Here is an 18,768-nt window from a genome sequence, read left to right on the forward strand (position 1 = left end):
TCTCTCTCTCTGTGTCTTTCTCTGTCTCTCTGTCTCTGTCTCTGTCTCTCTCTCTGTCTCTCTCTGTCTCTCTCTGTCTCTCTCTCTGTCTCTCTCTCTGTGTCTTTCTCTGTCTCTATGTCTCTCTCTCTCTCTCTCTCTCTCTCTCTCTCTGTAATTCTCTTTGTCTCTGTCTGTCTCTCTCTCTCCTTCTCTCCCCAGGGTCCAGTTTCACGTCATCATCTGGTCTGTACTCCAGTAACAACTCTGTGTCCAACCCAGCCAACTACACTGCTCCACAGCAGGTACCTGTATGTATGCGTGCATGGGTGTGTTTTGGTGTGTGTGTGTTTTGGTGTGTGTGTGTGTGTTTTTGGTGTGTGTGTATGTATGTAAGCATCTATAACTAGCATTCAACAACAACACAAGTCTATCCCTACTGTGGAACTCTGTCTAGAATCCACACGGTTACTTCTATAACTACCTAAGTGTTTGACTGCTGTGTCAGAGTCCTTGAGCCTGTACTGTCCTTGAGCCTGTACTGTTCTTGAGCCTGTACTGTCCTTGAGCCTGTACTGTTCTTGAGCCTGTACTGTTCTTGAGCCTGTACTGTCTTTGAGCCTGTACTGTCCTTGAGCCTGTACTGTCTTTGAGCCTGTACTGTCTTCGAGCCTGTACTGTCTTTGAGCCTAATCTGTTCTTGAGCCTGTACTGTTCTTGAGCCTGTACTGTTCTTGAGCCTGTACTGTTCTTGAGCCTGTACTGTTCTTGAGCCTAGAATGACTTGTGTTTGTGTTAGAATGCTCGTCACACAGTGGATCGGGAGGACATGGTTGGTTACCCCCAATACGATTATTCATTTCAAAAATCTGTTTTGGACAGATGTTTATCTTAGGTTACGTTCCAAATAACACTATATACTCTATGGGTCTTGGTCAGTAGTAGTGACTATATACTCTATGGGCCTTGGTCAGTAGTAGTGACTATATACTCTATGGGCCTTGGTCAGTAGTAGTGACTATATACTCTATGGGCCTTGGTCAGTAGTAGTGACTATATACTCTATGGGCCTTGGTCAGTAGTAGTGACTATATACTCTATGGGCCTTGGTCAGTAGTAGTGACTATATACTCTATGGGCCTTGGTCAGTAGTAGTGACTATATACTCTATGGGCCTTGGTCAGTAGTAGTGACTATATACTCTATGGGCCTTGGTCAGTAGTAGTGACTATATACTCTATGGGCCTTGGTCAGTAGTAGTAACTATATACCCTATGGGCCTTGGTCAGTAGTAGTGACTATATACTCTACGGGCCTTGGTCAGTAGTAGTGACTGTATACCCGTATGGGCCTTGGTCAGTAGTAGTGACTATATACTCTATGGGCCTTGGTCAGTAGTAGTGACTATATACTCTATGGGCCTTGGTCAGTAGTAGTGACTATATACTCTATGGGCCTTGGTCAGTAGTAGTGACTATATACTCTATGGGCCTTGGTCAGTAGTAGTGACTATATACTCTATGGGCCTTGGTCAGTAGTAGTGACTATATACTCTATGGGCCTTGGTCAGTAGTAGTGACTATATACACTCTATGGGCCTTGGTCAGTAGTAGTGACTATATACTCTATGGGCCTTGGTCAGTAGTAGTGACTATATACTCTATGGGCCTTGGTCAGTAGTAGTGACTATATACCCGTATGGGCCTTGGTCAGTAGTAGTGACTATATACTCTATGGGCCTTGGTCAGTAGTAGTGACTATATACTCTATGGGCCTTGGTCAGTAGTAGTGAATATACACCCATATGGGCCTTGGTCAGTAGTAGTGACTATATACTCTACGGGCCTTGGTCAGTAGTAGTGACTATATACCCGTATGGGCCTTGGTCAGTAGTAGTGACTATATACTCTATGGGCCTTGGTCAGTAGTAGTGACTATATACTCTATGGGCCTTGGTCAGTAGTAGTGATTATATACTCTATGGGCCTTGGTCAGTAGTAGTGACTATATACTCTATGGGCCTTGGTCAGTAGTAGTGACTATATACCCGTATGGGCCTTGGTCAGTAGTAGTGACTATATACTCTATGGGCCTTGGTCAGTAGTAGTGACTATATACTCTATGGGCCTTGGTCAGTAGTAGTGATTATATACTCTATGGGCCTTGGTCAGTAGTAGTGACTATATACTCTATGGGCCTTGGTCAGTAGTAGTGACTATATACTCTATGGGCCTTGGTCAGTAGTAGTGACTATATACCCGTATGGGCCTTGGTCAGTAGTAGTGACTATATACTCTATGGGCCTTGGTCAGTAGTAGTGACTATATACTCTATGGGCCTTGGTCAGTAGTAGTGACTATACACCCATATGGGCCTTGGTCAGTAGTAGTGACTATATACTCTACGGGCCTTGGTCAGTAGTAGTGACTGTATACCCGTATGGGCCTTGGTCAGTAGTAGTGACTATATACTCTATGGGCCTTGGTCAGTAGTAGTGACTATATACTCTATGGGCCTTGGTCAGTAGTAGTGATTATATACTCTATGGGCCTTGGTCAGTATTAGTGACTATATACTCTATGGGCCTTGGTCAGTAGTAGTGACTATATACTCTATGGGCCTTGGTCAGTAGTAGTGACTATATACCCGTATGGGCCTTGGTCAGTAGTAGTGACTATATACTCTATGGGCCTTGGTCAGTAGTAGTGACTATATACTCTATGGGCCTTGGTCAGTAGTAGTGACTATATACCCGTATGGGCCTTGGTCAGTAGTAGTGACTATATACTCTATGGGCCTTGGTCAGTAGTCATGACTATATACTCTACGGGCCTTGGTCAGTAGTAGTGACTATATACCCGTATGGGCCTTGGTCAGTAGTAGTGACTATATACTCTATGGGCCTTGGTCAGTAGTAGTGACTATATACTCTATGGGCCTTGGTCAGTAGTAGTGACTATATACTCTATGGGCCTTGGTCAGTAGTAGTGACTATATACTCTATGGGTCTTGGTCAATGGTAGTCAACTATAGTAGTTAAATTCTGCTTTGAAAGTTGATAAACTTCTAACCCCACTTTTGAGAAAATGGCCCTTGAATGTTTTGGTCTCGTTTACACCCTCTTAAGCCTTAGCCCCACCCATCTCTTTAAGGATTCACATGTGAGGCCATGTGCTAAACAGAGTGAGTACTGTAGTGTACTAAACAGAGTGAGTACTGTAGTGTACTAAACAGAGTGAGTACTGTAGTGTACTAAACAGAGTGAGTACTGTAGTGTACTAAACAGAGTGAGTACTGTCGTGTACTAAACAGAGTGAGTACTGTAGTGTACTAAACAGAGTGAGTACTGTAGTGTACTAAACAGAGTGAGTACTGTAGTGTACTAAACAGAGTGAGTACTGTAGTGTACTAAACAGAGTGAGTACTGTCGTGTACTAAACAGAGTGAGTACTGTAGTGTACTAAACAGAGTGAGTACTGTAGTGTACTTAACAGAGTGAGTACTGTAGTGTACTTAACAGAGTGAGTACTATAGTGTAGTAAACAGAGTGAGTACTATAGTGTACTAAACAGAGTGAGTACTGTAGTGTACTAAACAGAGTGAGTACTGTAGTGTACTAAACAGAGTGAGTACTGTAGTGTATTAGTGCAACCGCTGTGTCAGATTTCAAAAAGGCTTTACCGAAAAAGCACACCATCCAATAATCTGAGTACAGCGCTCAGAGACCAAAACAACCCAAACAGATATCCGCCATGTTATGGAGTCAACAGAAGTCAGAAAGAGCATTATAAATATTCACTTACCTTTGATGATCTTCATCAGAATGCACTCCCAGGAATCCCTGGCATTTGGACCACCAGGCTGCATGACATCAGCAGCCCGGTGGTCCAAAATAGCATAACTGGTGTATATTAACACCAATAAACCCATCCGTTTAAAAATGAATTTAGTAAATGTGTTTTCTGGCAAACCAGGCAACTAAAAGCAACTTTCGAAACAATGTTTTGGTTTGTTTCTAGCTCCTTAGCTAGCTAAAGTTAAGTTAGCTAGCTAGCTAAAGTTAAGTTAGCTGGCTAGCTAAAGTTAAGTTAGCTAGCTAGCTAAAATTAAGTTATTTGGCTAGCTAAAGTTAAGTTAGCTAGCTAGCTAAAGTTAAGTTAGCTAGCTAGCTAAAGTTAAGTTAGCTAGCTAGCTAAAGTTAAGTTAGCTGGCTAGCTAAAGTTAAATTAGCTAGCTTGCTAAAGTTAAGTTAGCTGGCTAGCTAAAGTTAAGTTAGCTGGCTAGCCAGTTCAAATAATGCCCCTTATCATACAGCTGACAGCGTCTTAACTTTAGCTAACTTGTCTTCATTATTACAGGAAAATAAACTCACAACAAGTTAATTATGTACATGTTGATGGAGCGTTAATTACAGAAAATAGCTTCCGGTTCCGAGTTTGGTTAAATAAAAACAGGGCAGTCTACCGGAGAATTTGAGAACTTGGACACTGTCTCGTTGGCCTAACGTTATATCCTGATCTGACTTTGGTGCAGGTCATGTTGTTCTTCACATTACCGTCTCTGGTAAACACACACTATATCAAATAAAATCAAGGTTTATTTGTCACATGGACAGGATACAGAAGGTGTAAATGGTACAGTTAAATAGTTACTTGCGTTGTGGAGTTTTTGGTGGCTAACTAGCTAGCTAGCGAAACAATGAACCATAATCCCAACTCATGACGTTACTACCCTGTATGAGTCTACAGGTAGCTAAAGCTAACCAACTAGTTTCAGTGTTAGCTAGCTAACATTAGGCTATAACTAGCAATGCAAATTACTCTGAGATACAAATCATATTACTACACAGATCATACACGTAACATTAGCTAGTGAGCCAGCCAGTTAACATTAGCCAGCTAGATAACAGTACTCTTTAATTTGCAATGAAAACGACTTTCTGACCAAATAATATAATATCTGAAAATCTATCTGGACTCTCTTACCTGTATACATGAATGGATGCGTCTCCCTCTCTGTCATGGTTGCCACGGTTGCCCTTAGTTTGAAGATGTAATCCGGAGACAGGTATTTTATACAGCATCCTTCTCTGTGTTCTCTTTTCGACTCCCTCCTCTTATTTGCAATCAAACGGCTGAATTTTCTCCGTCTCCTTAGCTTCCACCGGGCATTCCTCTGATTTCAAAACTCGGTCCTCCAGAAAGTGGAGAGAATTAGCAACACTTTTTGCAGTTCTCAATGATGTCTTTAAAAGAGAAAGCCACGGTGGCAAGGATGATCTACACATACTGAGCAGCTCATGTTATGTGTGCGTGTCCGTGTGCGTCTGTGTACGTGCGTGTGTGTGTGTGTGTGTGTGTGTGTGTGTGTGTGTGTGCGTGCGTGCGTGCGTGCGTGCGTGCGTGCGTGCGTGCGTGCGTGTGTGTGTGTGTGTGTGTGTAGGCTTTATAGGTACAGTACTTGTTCAGAAAGAATTTGTGACAGCTTTAGTTGGTCTCTCCTATAAAGACTCCATCTGCACTGAGTCAGTTAAAACACACAAGACTTTGTCTCTATTCCAAATGGCACCCTATACCCTACATAGTGCACTACTTCTGACCAAAGACATAGGGCTAATAAGGTGCCATTTGGGACATAGGCTTTAACTGTTAGGAATGTATGAAAGAGAGGAGAAGAAAGGAACGAGAGGAGAAGAAAGGAAAGAGAGGAGAAGAAGGGAAAGAGAGGAGAAGAAGGGAAAGAGAGGAGAAGAAAGGAAAGAGAGGAGAAGAAAGGAACGAGAGGAGAGGAAAGGAAAGAGAGGAGAAGAAAGGAAAGAGAGGAGAAGAAGGGAAAGAGAGGAGAAGAAAGTAAAGAGAGGAGAAGAAAGGAAAGAGAGGAGAAGAAGGGAAAGAGAGGAGAAGAAAGGAAAGAGAGGAAAGGAAAGAGAGGAGAAGAAAGGAAAGAGAGCAGAAGAAAGGAACGAGAGGAGAAGAAAGGAAAGAGAGGAGAAGAAAGGAAAGAGAGGAGAAGAAAGGAAAGAGAGCAGAAGAAAGGAAAGAGAGCAGAAGAAAGGAACGAGAGGAGAAGAAAGAAAGAGGAAAGGAAAGAAGGAGAAGAAAGGAAAGAGAGGAGAAGAAAGGAAAGAGAGGAGAAGAAAGTAAAGAGAGGAAAGGAAAGAGAGGAAAGGAAAGAGAGGAGAAGAAAGGAAAGAGAGGAGAAGAAAGGAAAGAGAGAGAAGAAAGGAACGAGAGGAGAAGAAAGGAAAGAGAGGAGAAGAAAGGAAAGAGAGGAGAAGAAAGGAAAGAGAGCAGAAGAAAGGAAAGAGAGCAGAAGAAAGGAACGAGAGGAGAAGAAAGGAACGAGAGGAGAAGAAAGGAAAGAGAGGAGAAGAAAGGAAAGAGAGGAAAGGAAAGAGAGGAGAAGAAAGGAAAGAGAGCAGAAGAAAGGAACGAGAGGAGAAGAAAGGAAAGAGAGGAGAAGAAAGGAAAGAGAGGAGAAGAAAGGAAAGAGAGCAGAAGAAAGGAACGAGAGGAGAAGAAAGGAAAGAGAGGAAAGGAAAGAGAGGAGAAGAAAGGAAAGAGAGGAGAAGAAAGGAACGAGAGGAGAAGAAAGGAAAGAGAGGAGAAGAAAGGAAAGAGAGGAAAGTAAAGAGAGGAGAAGAAAGGAAAGAGAGGAGAAGAAAGGAAAGAGAGGAGAAGAAAGGAAAGAGAGGAGAAGAAAGCAAAGAGAGGAGAAGAAAGGAAAGAGAGGAAAGGAAAGAGAGGAGAAGAAAGGAAAGAGAGGAAAGGAAAGAGAGGAGAAGAAAGTAAAGAGAGGAGAAGAAAGGAAAGAGAGGAGAAGAAAGGAAAGAGAGGAGAAGAAAGGAAAGAGAGCAGAAGAAAGGAACGAGAGCAGAAGAAAGGAAAGAGAGGAGAAGAAAGGAAAGAGAGGAGAAGAAAGGAAAGAGAGGAGAAGAAAGGAAAGAGAGGAGAAGAAAGTAAAGAGAGGAGAAGAAGGGAAAGAGAGGAGAAGAAAGTAAAGAGAGGAGAAGAAGGGAAAGAGAGGAGAAGAAAGGAAAGAGAGGAGAAGAAAGGAAAGAGAGGAGAAGAAAGGAACGAGAGCAGAAGAAAGGAAAGAGAGCAGAAGAAAGCAAAGAGAGGAGAAGAAAGGAAAGAGAGGAAAGGAAAGAGAGGAGAAGAAAGGAAAGAGAGGAAAGGAAAGAGAGGAGAAGAAAGGAAAGAGAGGAGAAGAAGGGAAAGAGAGCAGAAGAAAGGAAAGAGAGCAGAAGAAAGGAAAGAGAGGAGAAGAAAGGAAAGAGAGGAGAAGAAAGGAAAGAGAGGAGAAGAAAGGAAAGAGAGGAGAAGAAAGGAAAGAGAGGAGAAGAAAGCAAAGAGAGGAGAAGAAAGGAAAGAGAGGAAGGAAAGAGAGGAGAAGAAAGGAAAGAGAGGAGAAGAAGGGAAAGAGAGCAGAAGAAAGGAAAGAGAGCAGAAGAAAGGAAAGAGAGGAGAAGAAAGGAAAGAGAGGAGAAGAAAGGAAAGAGAGGAGAAGAAAGGAAAGAGAGGAGAAGAAAGGAAAGAGAGGAGAAGAAAGCAAAGAGAGGAGAAGAAAGGAAAGAGAGGAAAGGAAAGAGAGGAGAAGAAAGGAAAGAGAGGAAAGGAAAGAGAGGAGAAGAAAGTAAAGAGAGGAGAAGAAAGGAAAGAGAGGAAAGGAAAGAGAGGAGAAGAAAGGAAAGAGAGGAAAGGAAAGAGAGGAGAAGAAAGGAAAGAGAGGAGAAGAAGGGAAAGAGAGGAGAAGAAAGGAAAGAGAGGAGAAGAAAGTAAAGAGAGGAGAAGAAAGGAAAGAGAGGAGAAGAAGGGAAAGAGAGGAGAAGAAAGGAAAGAGAGGAGAAGAAAGGAAAGAGAGGAGAAGAAAGGAAAGAGAGGAGAAGAAAGGAAAGAGAGGAGAAGAAAGGAAAGAGAGGAGAAGAAAGGAAAGAGAGGAGAAGAAAGGAAAGAGAGGAGAAGAAAGGAAAGAGAGGAGAAGAAGGGAAAGAGAGGAGAAGAAAGGAAAGAGAGGAGAAGAAGGGAAAGAGAGGAGAAGAAAGGAAAGAGAGGAGAAGAAGGGAAAGAGAGGAGAAGAAAGGAAAGAGAGGAGAAGAAAGGAAAGAGAGGAGAAGAAAGGAAAGAGAGGAGAAGAAAGGAAAGAGAGGAGAAGAAAGGAAAGAGAGCAGAAGAAAGGAAAGAGAGGAGAAGAAAGGAAAAGGGAGAAGAGGGGAGAAGAAAGAAAGAGAGGAGAAGAAAGTAAAGAGAGGAGAAGAAAGGAAAGAGAGGAGAAGAAGGGAAAGAGAGGAGAAGAAAGGAAAGAGAGGAGAAGAAGGGAAAGAGGGGAGAAGAAAGGAAAGAGAGGAGAAGAAGGGAAAGAGGGGAGAAGAAAGGAAAGAGAGGAGAAGAAAGTAAAGAGAGGAGAAGAAAGGAAAGAGGGGAGAAGAAAGGAAAGAGAGGAGAAGAAGGGAAAGAGGGGAGAAGAAAGGAAAGAGGAGAAGAAAGGAAAAGAGGGAGAAGAAAGGAAAGAGAGGAGAAGAAGGGAAAGAGGGGAGAAGAAAGGAAAGAGAGGAGAAGAAAGTAAAGAGAGGAGAAGAAAGGAAAGAGAGGAGAAGAAGGGAAAGAGAGGAGAAGAAAGGAAAGAGAGGAGAAGAAAGGAAAGAGAGGAGAAGAAAGGAAAGAGAGGAGAAGAAAGGAAAGAGAGGAGAAGAAAGGAAAGAGAGCAGAAGAAAGGAAAGAGAGGAGAAGAAAGGAAAGAGAGGAGAAGAAAGGAAAGAGAGGAGAAGAAAGGAAAGAGAGGAGAAGAAAGGAAAGAGAGGAGAAGAAAGGAAAGAGAGGAAAGGAAAGAGAGGAGAAGAAAGGAAAGAGAGCAGAAGAAAGGAAAAGAGGAGAAGAAAGGAAAGAGAGGAGAAGAAAGGAAAGAGAGGAGAAGAAAGGAAAGAGAGGAGAAGAAAGTAAAGAGAGGAGAAGAAAGGAAAGAGAGCAGAAGAAAGGAAAGAGGGAGAAGAAAGGAAAGAGAGGAGAAGAAAGGAAAGAGAGGAGAAGAAAGGAAAGAGAGGAGAAGAAGGGAAAGAGAGGAGAAGAAAGGAAAGAGAGGAGAAGAAAGGAAAGAGGGGAGAAGAAAGGAAAGAGAGGAGAAGAAAGGAAAGAGAACAGAAAGGAAAGAGAGCAGAAGAAAGGAAAGAGAGGGAATGAGTGAATCTGAAGTCTGTCTCTCTGTCCCTCTGTTTGTCTCTCTGTCTCTCTGTCAGTCTCTCTGTCCCTCTGTCAGTCTCTCTGTCCCTCTGTTTGTCTCTCTGTCCCTCTGTCAGTCTCTTTCTCTCTCTCACTCTCTCAGTGAAAGTAACAATAAGAATGGTAGATATTAAAACAACAACAAGAATAGTAGATATTTAAACAACAACAAGAATAGTAGATATTAAAATAACAACAAGAAGAGTAGATATTAAAACAACAACAAGAGTAGTAGATATTAAAACAACAACAAGAAGAGTAGATATTAAAACAACAACAAGAATAGTAGATATTAAACAACATGAAGAATAGTAGATATTAAAACAACATTAAGAATAGTAGATATTAAAACAACATTAAGAATAGCAGATATTAAAACAACATCTTTAAGAATAGTAGATATTAAAACAACATCTTTAAGAATAGTAGATATTAAAACAACATCTTTAAGAATAGTAGATATTAAAACAACATCTTTAAGAATAGTAGATATTAAAACAACATTAAGAATAGCAGATATTAAAACAACATCTTTAAGAATAGTAGATATTAAAACAACAAGAAGAATATTAGATATTAAAACAACAACAAGAATAGTAGATATTAAAACAACAACAAGAATAGTAGATATTAAAACAACAGCTTTAAGTATAGTAGATATTAAAACAACAACAAGAATAGTAGATATTAAAACAACATCTTTAAGAATAGTAGATATTAAAACAACATCTTTAAGAATAGTAGATATTAAAACAACATCTTTAAGAATAGTAGATATTAAAACAACATTAAGAATAGGAGATATTAAAACAACATCTTTAAGAATAGTAGATATTAAAACAACATCTTTAAGTATAGTAGATATTAAAAGAACATCTTTAAGTATAGTAGATATTAAAATTCATATCTAAAGGGAAGAAATAAAAAAATACATAAATAACAAATCAAATAAATAAATATCCAATACAGATATTTTTGATCCGGGGTTAAGTTTGTGTATTGTTTTCTTTGTTGAGTTGAATTCTCTCCTTTCTCTGCTAGTCTTTTGAAAGCAGCGTCAAACTCCGCCGATGCTCTGATGTTAAGACTGAGATAGGTATATTTAGTTGTGTCGTCAAATTTGACCTTTCTAGGTCTATTGGACTATAACCTACTAATAGCTATACTACGTAGTTGTAGGTCTATTAGACTATAACCTACTAATGGCTATACTACGTAGTTGTAGGTCTATTAGACTATAACCTACTAATGGCTATACTACATAGTTGTAGGTCTATTAGACTATAACCTACTAATGGCTATACTACATAGTTGTAGGTCTATTAGACTATTCTGCAAATTATTGTTGTTTCTTCCTGAACTGACAGAATGACTATCCTTCAGCTGTCCCTCAGCTGTCCTTCAGCTGTCCCTCAGCTGTCCTTCAGCTGTCCTTCAGCTGTCCTTCAGCTATCCTTCAGCTGTCCTTCAGCTGTTCTTCAGCTATCCTTCAGCCATCCTTCAGCTGTCCTTCAGCTATCCTTCAGCTGTCCTTCAGCTGTCCTTCAGCTGTCCTTCAGCTATCCTTCAGCTATCCTTCAGCTGTCCTTCAGCTATCCTTCAGCTGTTCTTCAGCTGTCCTTCAGCTGTCCTTCAGCTATCCTTCAGCTATCCTTCAGCTATCCTTCAGCTATCCTTCAGTTATCCTTCAGCTGTCCTTCAGCTGTCATTAAGTTTGCTGTGGAGGTGGAAATTATAGGCATTTAGCAATACACCCCCAATAAAGGAGTGGTTCTGCAGGTGGGGACCTCAGACCACTTCTCAGTTCCTATGCTTCCTGGCTGATGTTTTGGTCACTTTTGAATGCTGGCGGTGCTTTCACTCTGGTGGTAGTATGAGACGGAGTCTACAACCCACACAAGTGGCTCAGGTAGTGCAGCTCATCCAGGATGGCACATCAATGCGAGATGTGGCAAGAAGGTTTTCTGTGTCTGTCAGCGTAGTGTCCAGAGCATGGAGGCGCTACCAGGAGACAGGCCAGTACATCAGGAGACGTGGAGGAGGCCGTAGGAGGGCAACAACCCAGCAGCAGGACCGCTACCTCCGCCTTTGTGCAAGGAGGAGCAGGAGGAGCACTGCCAGAGCCCTGCAAAATGACCTCCAGCAGGCCACAAATGTGCATGTGTCTGCTCAAACGGTCAGAAACAGACTCAATGAGGGTGGTATGAGGGCCCGACGTCCACAGGTGGGGGTTGTGCTTACAGCCCAACACTGTGCAGGACGTTTGGCATTTGCCAGAGAACACCAAGATTGGCAAATTCGCCACTGGCGTCCTGTGCTCTTCACAGATGAAAGCAGGTTCACACTGAGCACATGTGACAGACGTGACAGTCTGGAGACGCCGTGGAGAACGTTCTGCCGCCTGCAACATCCTCCAGCATGACCGGTTTGGCGGTGGGTCAGTCATGGTGTGGGGTGGCATTTCTTTGTGGGGCCGCACAGCCCTCCGTGTGCTCGCCAGAGGTAGCCTGACTGCCATTAGGTACCGAGATGAGATCCTCAGACCCCTTGTGAGACCATATGCTGGTGTGGTTGGCCCTGGGTTCCTCCTAATGCAAGACAATGCTAGACCACATGTGGCTGGAGTGTGTCAGCAGTTCCTGCAAGAGGAAGGCATTGATGCTATGGACTGGCCCGCCCGTTCCCCGGACCTGAATCCAATTGAGCACAACTGGGACATCATGTCTCGCTCCATCCATGTCTCGCTCCATTGCACCACAGACTGTCCAGGAGTTGGCGGATGCTTTAGTCCAGGTCTGGGAGGAGATCCCTCAGGAGACCATCCGCCACCTCATCAGGAGCATGCCCAGGCGTTGTAGGGAGGTCATACAGGCACGTGGAGGCCACAAACACCACTGAGCCTCATTTTGACTTGTTTTAAGGACATTACATCAAAGTTGGATCAGCCTGTAGTGTGGTTTTCCACTTTAATTTTGAGTGTGACTCCAAATCCAGACCTCCATGGGTTGATACATTTGATTTTCATTGATCATTTTTGTGTGATTTTGTTGTCAGCACATTCAACTATGTAAAGAAAAAAGTATTTAATAAGAATATTTCATTCATTCAGATCTAGGATGTGTTATTTTAGTGTTCCCTTAATTTTTTTGAGCAGTGTATATCAGTAAAACGAGTCCCATATCAACATAAACTAAAAGGCCGCTCAGCAAGGAAGAAGCCACTGCTTCAAAACCCCCATAAAAAAGCCAGACTACGGTTTGCACATGGGGACAAAGATCGTACTTTTTGGTGAAATGTCCTCTGGTCTGATGAAACAAAAATAGAACTGTTTGGCCATAATGACCATCGTTATGTTTGGAGGAAAAAGGGGGAGGCTTGTAAGCCGAAGAACACCATCCCAACCGTGAAGCACAGGGATGGCAGCATCATGTTGTGGGGGTGCTTTGCTGCAGGAGGGACTGGTGCACTTCACAAAATAGATGGCATCATGAGGCAGGAAAATTATGTGGATATATTGAAGCAACATCTCGAAACATCAGTCAGGAAGTGAAAGCTTGGTCGCAAGTGGGTCTTCCAAATGGACAATGACCCCAAGCATACTTCCAAAATTGTGGCAAAATGGCTTAAGGACAACAAATTCAAGGTCTTGGAGTGGCCATCACAAAGCCCTGGCCTCAATCCTATAGAAAATGTGTGGGCAGAACTGAAAAAGCGTGTGCGAGCAAGAAGGCCTACAAACCTGACTCAGTTACACCAGCTCTGTCAGTAGGAATGGGCCAAAATTCACCTAATTTATTGTCGGAAGCTTGTGGAAGGCTACCCAAAATGTTTGACCCAAGTTAAACTATTTAAAGGCAATGCTACCAAATACTGAGTGAGTGTATGTTATCTTCTGACCCACTGGGAATGTGATGAAATAAATAAAAGCTGAAATAAATAATTCTCTCTACTATTATTCTGACATTTCACATTCTTAAAATAAAGTGGTTATCCTAACTGACCTAAGACAGGGAATTTTTACTAGGATTAAATGTCAGGAATTGTGAAAAACTAAGTTTAAATGTATTTGCTAAGGTGTATGTAAATGTCCGACTTCAACTCTAGGTCCTGGATGGCAGGAAGCTCAGTGATATACTGGGCTCACAACCCTCTGTAGCGCCTTATGGTCAGATGCCGAGCAGTTACCATACCAACCGGTCAGGATGCTCTCGATGTTGCAGCTGTAGAACTTTTTGAGGATCTGGGGACCCATGCCAAATCTTTTCAGTCTCCTGAGGGGGAAAATGTGTTGTCGTGCCCTCTTCATGACTGTCTTGGTGTGTTTGGACCGTGATAGTTTGTTGGTGATGTGGACACTAAGGAGCTTGAAAATCTTGACCCACTCCACTACAGCCCCGTCGATGTTAATTGGCGCCTGTTTGGCCCGACTTTTCCTTGATCATCTCCTTTGTCTTGCTCACGTTGAGGGAGAGGTTGTTGTCCTGGCAACACACTGCCAGGTCTCTGACCTCCTCCCTATAGGCTGTCTCATCGTTGTCGGTGATCAGGCCTATCACTGTTGTGTCTTCAGCAAACTTAATGATGGTGTTGGAGTCGTGTTTGGCCATGCAGTCGTGGGTGAACAGGGAGTACAGGAGGGGACTAATCACGCACCCCTGAGGGGCCCCAGTGTTGAGGATCAGCGTGGCAGACGTGTTGTTGCCTACACTCACCACCTGGGGGCGGCTCGTCAGGAAGTCCAGGATCCAGTTGCAGAGGGAGGTGTTTAGTCTTAGCTTAGTAATCAGCTTTGAGGGCACTATGGTGTTGAACTCTGAGCTGTAGTCAATGAATAGCATTCTCACATAGGTGTTCCTTTTGTCCAGGTGGGAAAGGGCAGTGTGGAGTGTGATTGAGATTGCATCATCTGTGGATCTGTTGGGGCAGTATGCGAATTGGAGTGGGTCTAGGGTATCTGGGAGGATGCTGTTGATGTGAGCCATGACCAGCCTATCAAAGCACTTCATGGCTACCGATGTGAGTGCTATGAGGTGGTAATCATTTAGGCAGGTTACCTTCGCTTCTTTGAGCACAGGGTCTATGGTGGTCTGCTTAAAACATGTAGGTATTACAGACTCAGTCAGTGAAAGGTTGAGGTTGTGCATGCTTGTGCATGCTTTGAGTACACGTCCTGGTAAACCGTCTGGCCCCGGTGGCTTTGTGAATGTCGACCTGTTTAAAGGTCTTGCCCACATCGGCTACCGAGAGCGTTATCACACAGTCGTCCAGAACAGTTGGTGCTCTCGTGCATGCTTCAGTGTTGCTTGCTTCAAAGTGAGCGGAAAAGGCATTTCGCTCGTCTATTAGGCTTGCTTCACGTCTATTAGGCTTGCTTCAATCTTAATCGGAGCCGGTGTTATTAATCTTGTATTGCCACTTTGCCTGTTTGACGGTTTGTCTGAGGGCATTGGATTTCTTATAAGCGTCCGGATTAGTGTCCCGCTCCTTGAAAGCAGCAGCTTCAGCCTTTTGCTCGGTGTGGATGTTGCCTGTAATCCATGGCTTCTGGTTGGGGGGGTGTACGTACGGTCACTGTGGGGACAACGTCGTCGATGCACTTATTGATGAAGCCGATGACTGAGTTGGTATGCTCCTCAATGCCATTTGATGATTCTCTGAACATATTACAGTCTGTTCTAGCGTAGCATCTGCGTCACTGACCACTTTCTTATTGAGCGAGTCACTGGTACTTCCTGCTTTAGTCTCTTTATCTATCTCTGTCTCTATCTATCTCTGTCTCTCTCTATTTATCTCTGTCTCTATCTATCTGTGTCTCTCTCTCTATCTATCTCTGTCTCTCTTTTTCTCTCTCTGGTATCTCTTTCTCTCTCTATCTCTACTGTCTCTATTATAACAGAACAGGAACTATTGTCTCTATTATAACAGACCAGGAACTAATGTCTTTATTATAACAGACCAGGAACTACTGTCTCTATAATAACAGACCAGGAACTACTGTCTCCATTATAACAGACCGGGAATTACCATCTCTATTATAACAGACCAGGTACTACTGTCTCTATTATAACAGACCAGGAACTACTGTCTCCATTATAACAGACCAGGAATTACTGTCTCTATTATAGGAACTACTGTCTCTATTATAACAGACCAGGAACTACTTTCTCTATTATAGGAACTACTGTCTCTATTGTAACAGACCAGGAACTACTGTCTCTATTATAACAGACCAGGAACTACTGTCTCTATTATAACAGACCAGGAACTACTGTCTCCATTATAACAGACCGGGAATTACCATCTCTATTATAACAGACCAGGTACTACTGTCTCTATTATAACAGACCAGGAACTACTGTCTCCATTATAACAGACCAGGAATTACTGTCTCTATTATACCAGACCAGGAACTACTGTCTCTATTATAACAGACCAGGAACTACTGTCTCTGTAATAACAGACCAGGAACTACTGTCTCTATTATAACAGACCAGGAATTACCGTCTCTATTATAACAGACCAGGAACTACTGTCTCTATTATAACAGACCAGGAACTACTGTCTCTATTATAACAGACCAGAAACTACTGTCTCCATTATAACAGACCAGGAACTACTGTCTCCATTATAACAGACCAGGAACTACTGTCTCTATTATAACAGAACAGGAACTACTGTCTCTATTATAACAGACCAGGAACTAATGTCTTTATTATAACAGACCAGGAACTACTGTCTCTATAATAACAGACCAGGAACTACTGTCTCTATTATAGGAACTACTGTCTCTATTATAACAGACCAGAAACTACTGTTTACATTATAACAGACCAGCAACTACTGTCTCCATTATAACAGACCAGGAACTACTGTCTCTATTATAACAGAACAGGAACTACTGTCTCTATTATAACAGACCAGGAACTAATGTCTTTATTATAACAGACCAGGAACTACTGTCTCTATAATAACAGACCAGGAACTACTGTCTCTATTATAGGAACTACTGTCTCTATTATAACAGACCAGGAACTACTGTCTCTATTATAGGAACTACTGTCTCTATTGTAACAGACCAGGAACTACTGTCTCTATTATAACGGACCAGGAACTACTGTCTCCATTATAACAGACCGGGAATTACCATCTCTATTATAACAGACCAGGTACTACTGTCTCTATTATAACAGACCAGGAACTACTGTGTCCATTATAACAGACCGGGAATTACCGTCTCTATTATAACAGACCAGGAACTACTGTCTCTATGAAAACAGACCAGGAACTACTGTCTCTATAATAACAGACCAGAAACTACTGTCGCTATTATAACAGACCAGGAACTACTGTCTCTATTATAACAGACCAGGAACTACTGTCTCTATTATAACAGACCACGAACTACTGTCTCTGTCATAACAGACCAGGAACTACTGTCTCTATTATAACAGACCAGGAACTACTGTCTCTATTATAACAGAACAGGAACTACCGTCTCTATTATAACAGACCAGGAACTACTGTCTCTATTATAACAGACCAGGAACTACTGTCTCTATTATAACAGACCAGGAACTACTGTCAGGAACTACTGTCAGGAACTACTGTCTCTATTATAACAGACCAGGAACTACTGTCTCTATTATAACAGACCAGGAACTACTGTCTCTATTATAACATACCAGGAACTACTGTCTCTATTATAACAGACCAGGAACTACTGTCTCTGTAATAACAGACCAGGAACTACTGTCTCTATTATAACAGACCAGGAACTACTGTCTCTGTAATAACAGACCAGGAACTACCCAGTACCCAGTGTATATAACCAAGTTATCATTGACTCAGTACTGGTACCCTGTGTATATAGCCAAGTTATCATTGACTCAGTACTGGTACCCTGTGTATATAGCCAAGTTATCATTGACTCAGTACTGGTACCCTGTGTATATAGCCAAGTTATCATTGACTCAGTACTGGTAACCCGGAAAACCCAATCTCAAATTGCTGAAATCAAGTAGAGAATATTCAGATTTTATGATAACTACAATGGCAATCTTTTGTTAAGTGCAGAGATGCATTCTAGGTAACGGATGTGTCGGGGACTTTTGAATATCTGCAGAAAAGTCTGTTCTACATGATCAAATATTAATCATATTGTCATTGATTGTAGATTTGAACTATATTTAAGCTGAACGGTGTACTGCCTACCTTAACCCCCCTCCCCTTCATGACTTTACTTATAATGGTTTGGCACACCTGGGACCCTCACATGACAAAAACCTTCAGGAGATTATGACACAACATTCCAAGAATGAGACCTTCAGGAGATCATGACACAACATTCCAAGAATGTTCATGTGACCTTCAGGAGATTATGACACAACATTCCAAGAATGAGACCTTCAGGAGATCATGACACAACATTCCAAGAATGTTCATGTGACCTTCAGGAGATCATGACACAACATTCCAAGAATGTTCATGTGACCTTCAGGAGATCATGACACAACATTCCAAGAATGTTCATGTGACCTTCAGGAGATCATGACACAACATTCCAAGAATGTTCATGTGACCTTCAGGAGATTATGACACAACATTCCAAGAATGTTCATGTGACCTTCAGGAGATTATGACACAACATTCCAAGAATGTTCATGAGACCATGACACAACTTTCCAAGAATGTTCAAATCAAATCAAATCAAATCAAATTTTATTTGTCACATACACATGGTTAGCAGATGTTAATGCGAGTGTAGCGAAATGCTTGTGCTTCTAGTTCCGACAATGCAGTAATAACGAGCAAGTAATCTAACTAACAATTCCAAAAAAAACTACTGTTTTATACACAGTGTAAGGGGATAAAGAATATGTACATAAGGATATATGAATGAGTGATGGTACAGAGCAGCATAGGCAAGATACAGTAGATGATATGGTATGGTATAGATGATGGTATGTAAACCAAGTGGCATAGTTAAAGTGGCTAGTGATACATGTATTACATAAGGATGCAGTCGATGATATAGAGTACAGTATCAACGTATGCATATGAGATGAACAATGTAGGGTAAGTAACATTATATAGGTAGCATTGTTTAAAGTGGCTAGTGATATATTTACATCATTTCCCATCAATTCCCATGATTAAAGTGGCTGGAGTAGAGTCAGTGTCATTGACAGTGTGTTGGCAGTAGCCACTCAATGTTAGTGGTGGCTGTTTAACAGTCTGATGGCCTTGAGATAGAAGCTGTTTTTCAGTCTCTCGGTCCCAGCTTTGATGCACCTGTACTGACCTCGCCTTCTGGATGGCAGCGGGGTGAACAGGCAGTGGCTCGGGTGGTTGATGTCCTTGATGATCTTTATGGCCTTCCTGTAGTATCGGGTGGTGTAGGTGTCCTGGAGGGCAGGTAGTTTGCCCCCGGTGATGCGTTGTGCAGACCTCACTACCCTCTGGAGAGCCTTACGGTTGAGGGCGGTGCAGTTGCCATACCAGGCGGTGATACAGCCCGCCAGGATGCTCTCGATGTGCATCTGGAAGTTTGTGCCTTGTGTACCGTCAATCTCAC

The 18,768-nt window shown here is 42.3% G+C and overlaps 1 protein-coding gene across 3 annotated transcripts in view; it reads left to right on the forward strand.

Moving 5' to 3' along the window:
- Positions 1 to 18,768, forward strand: part of eya4 (EYA transcriptional coactivator and phosphatase 4) — a 219,889-nt gene that overhangs the window by 163,774 nt on the left and 37,347 nt on the right. For all 3 annotated transcript variants that reach the window (XM_042301120.1, XM_042301119.1, XM_042301121.1), the window contains one exon: positions 202 to 284. In XM_042301120.1, coding sequence (XP_042157054.1) covers positions 202 to 284 — 83 coding nt within the window. The remainder of the gene's footprint in view (positions 1 to 201; positions 285 to 18,768) is intronic.

Source organism: Oncorhynchus tshawytscha, linkage group LG18, assembly GCF_018296145.1.
Source record: "Oncorhynchus tshawytscha isolate Ot180627B linkage group LG18, Otsh_v2.0, whole genome shotgun sequence".
Classification (NCBI taxonomy): Eukaryota; Metazoa; Chordata; class Actinopteri; order Salmoniformes; family Salmonidae; genus Oncorhynchus; species Oncorhynchus tshawytscha.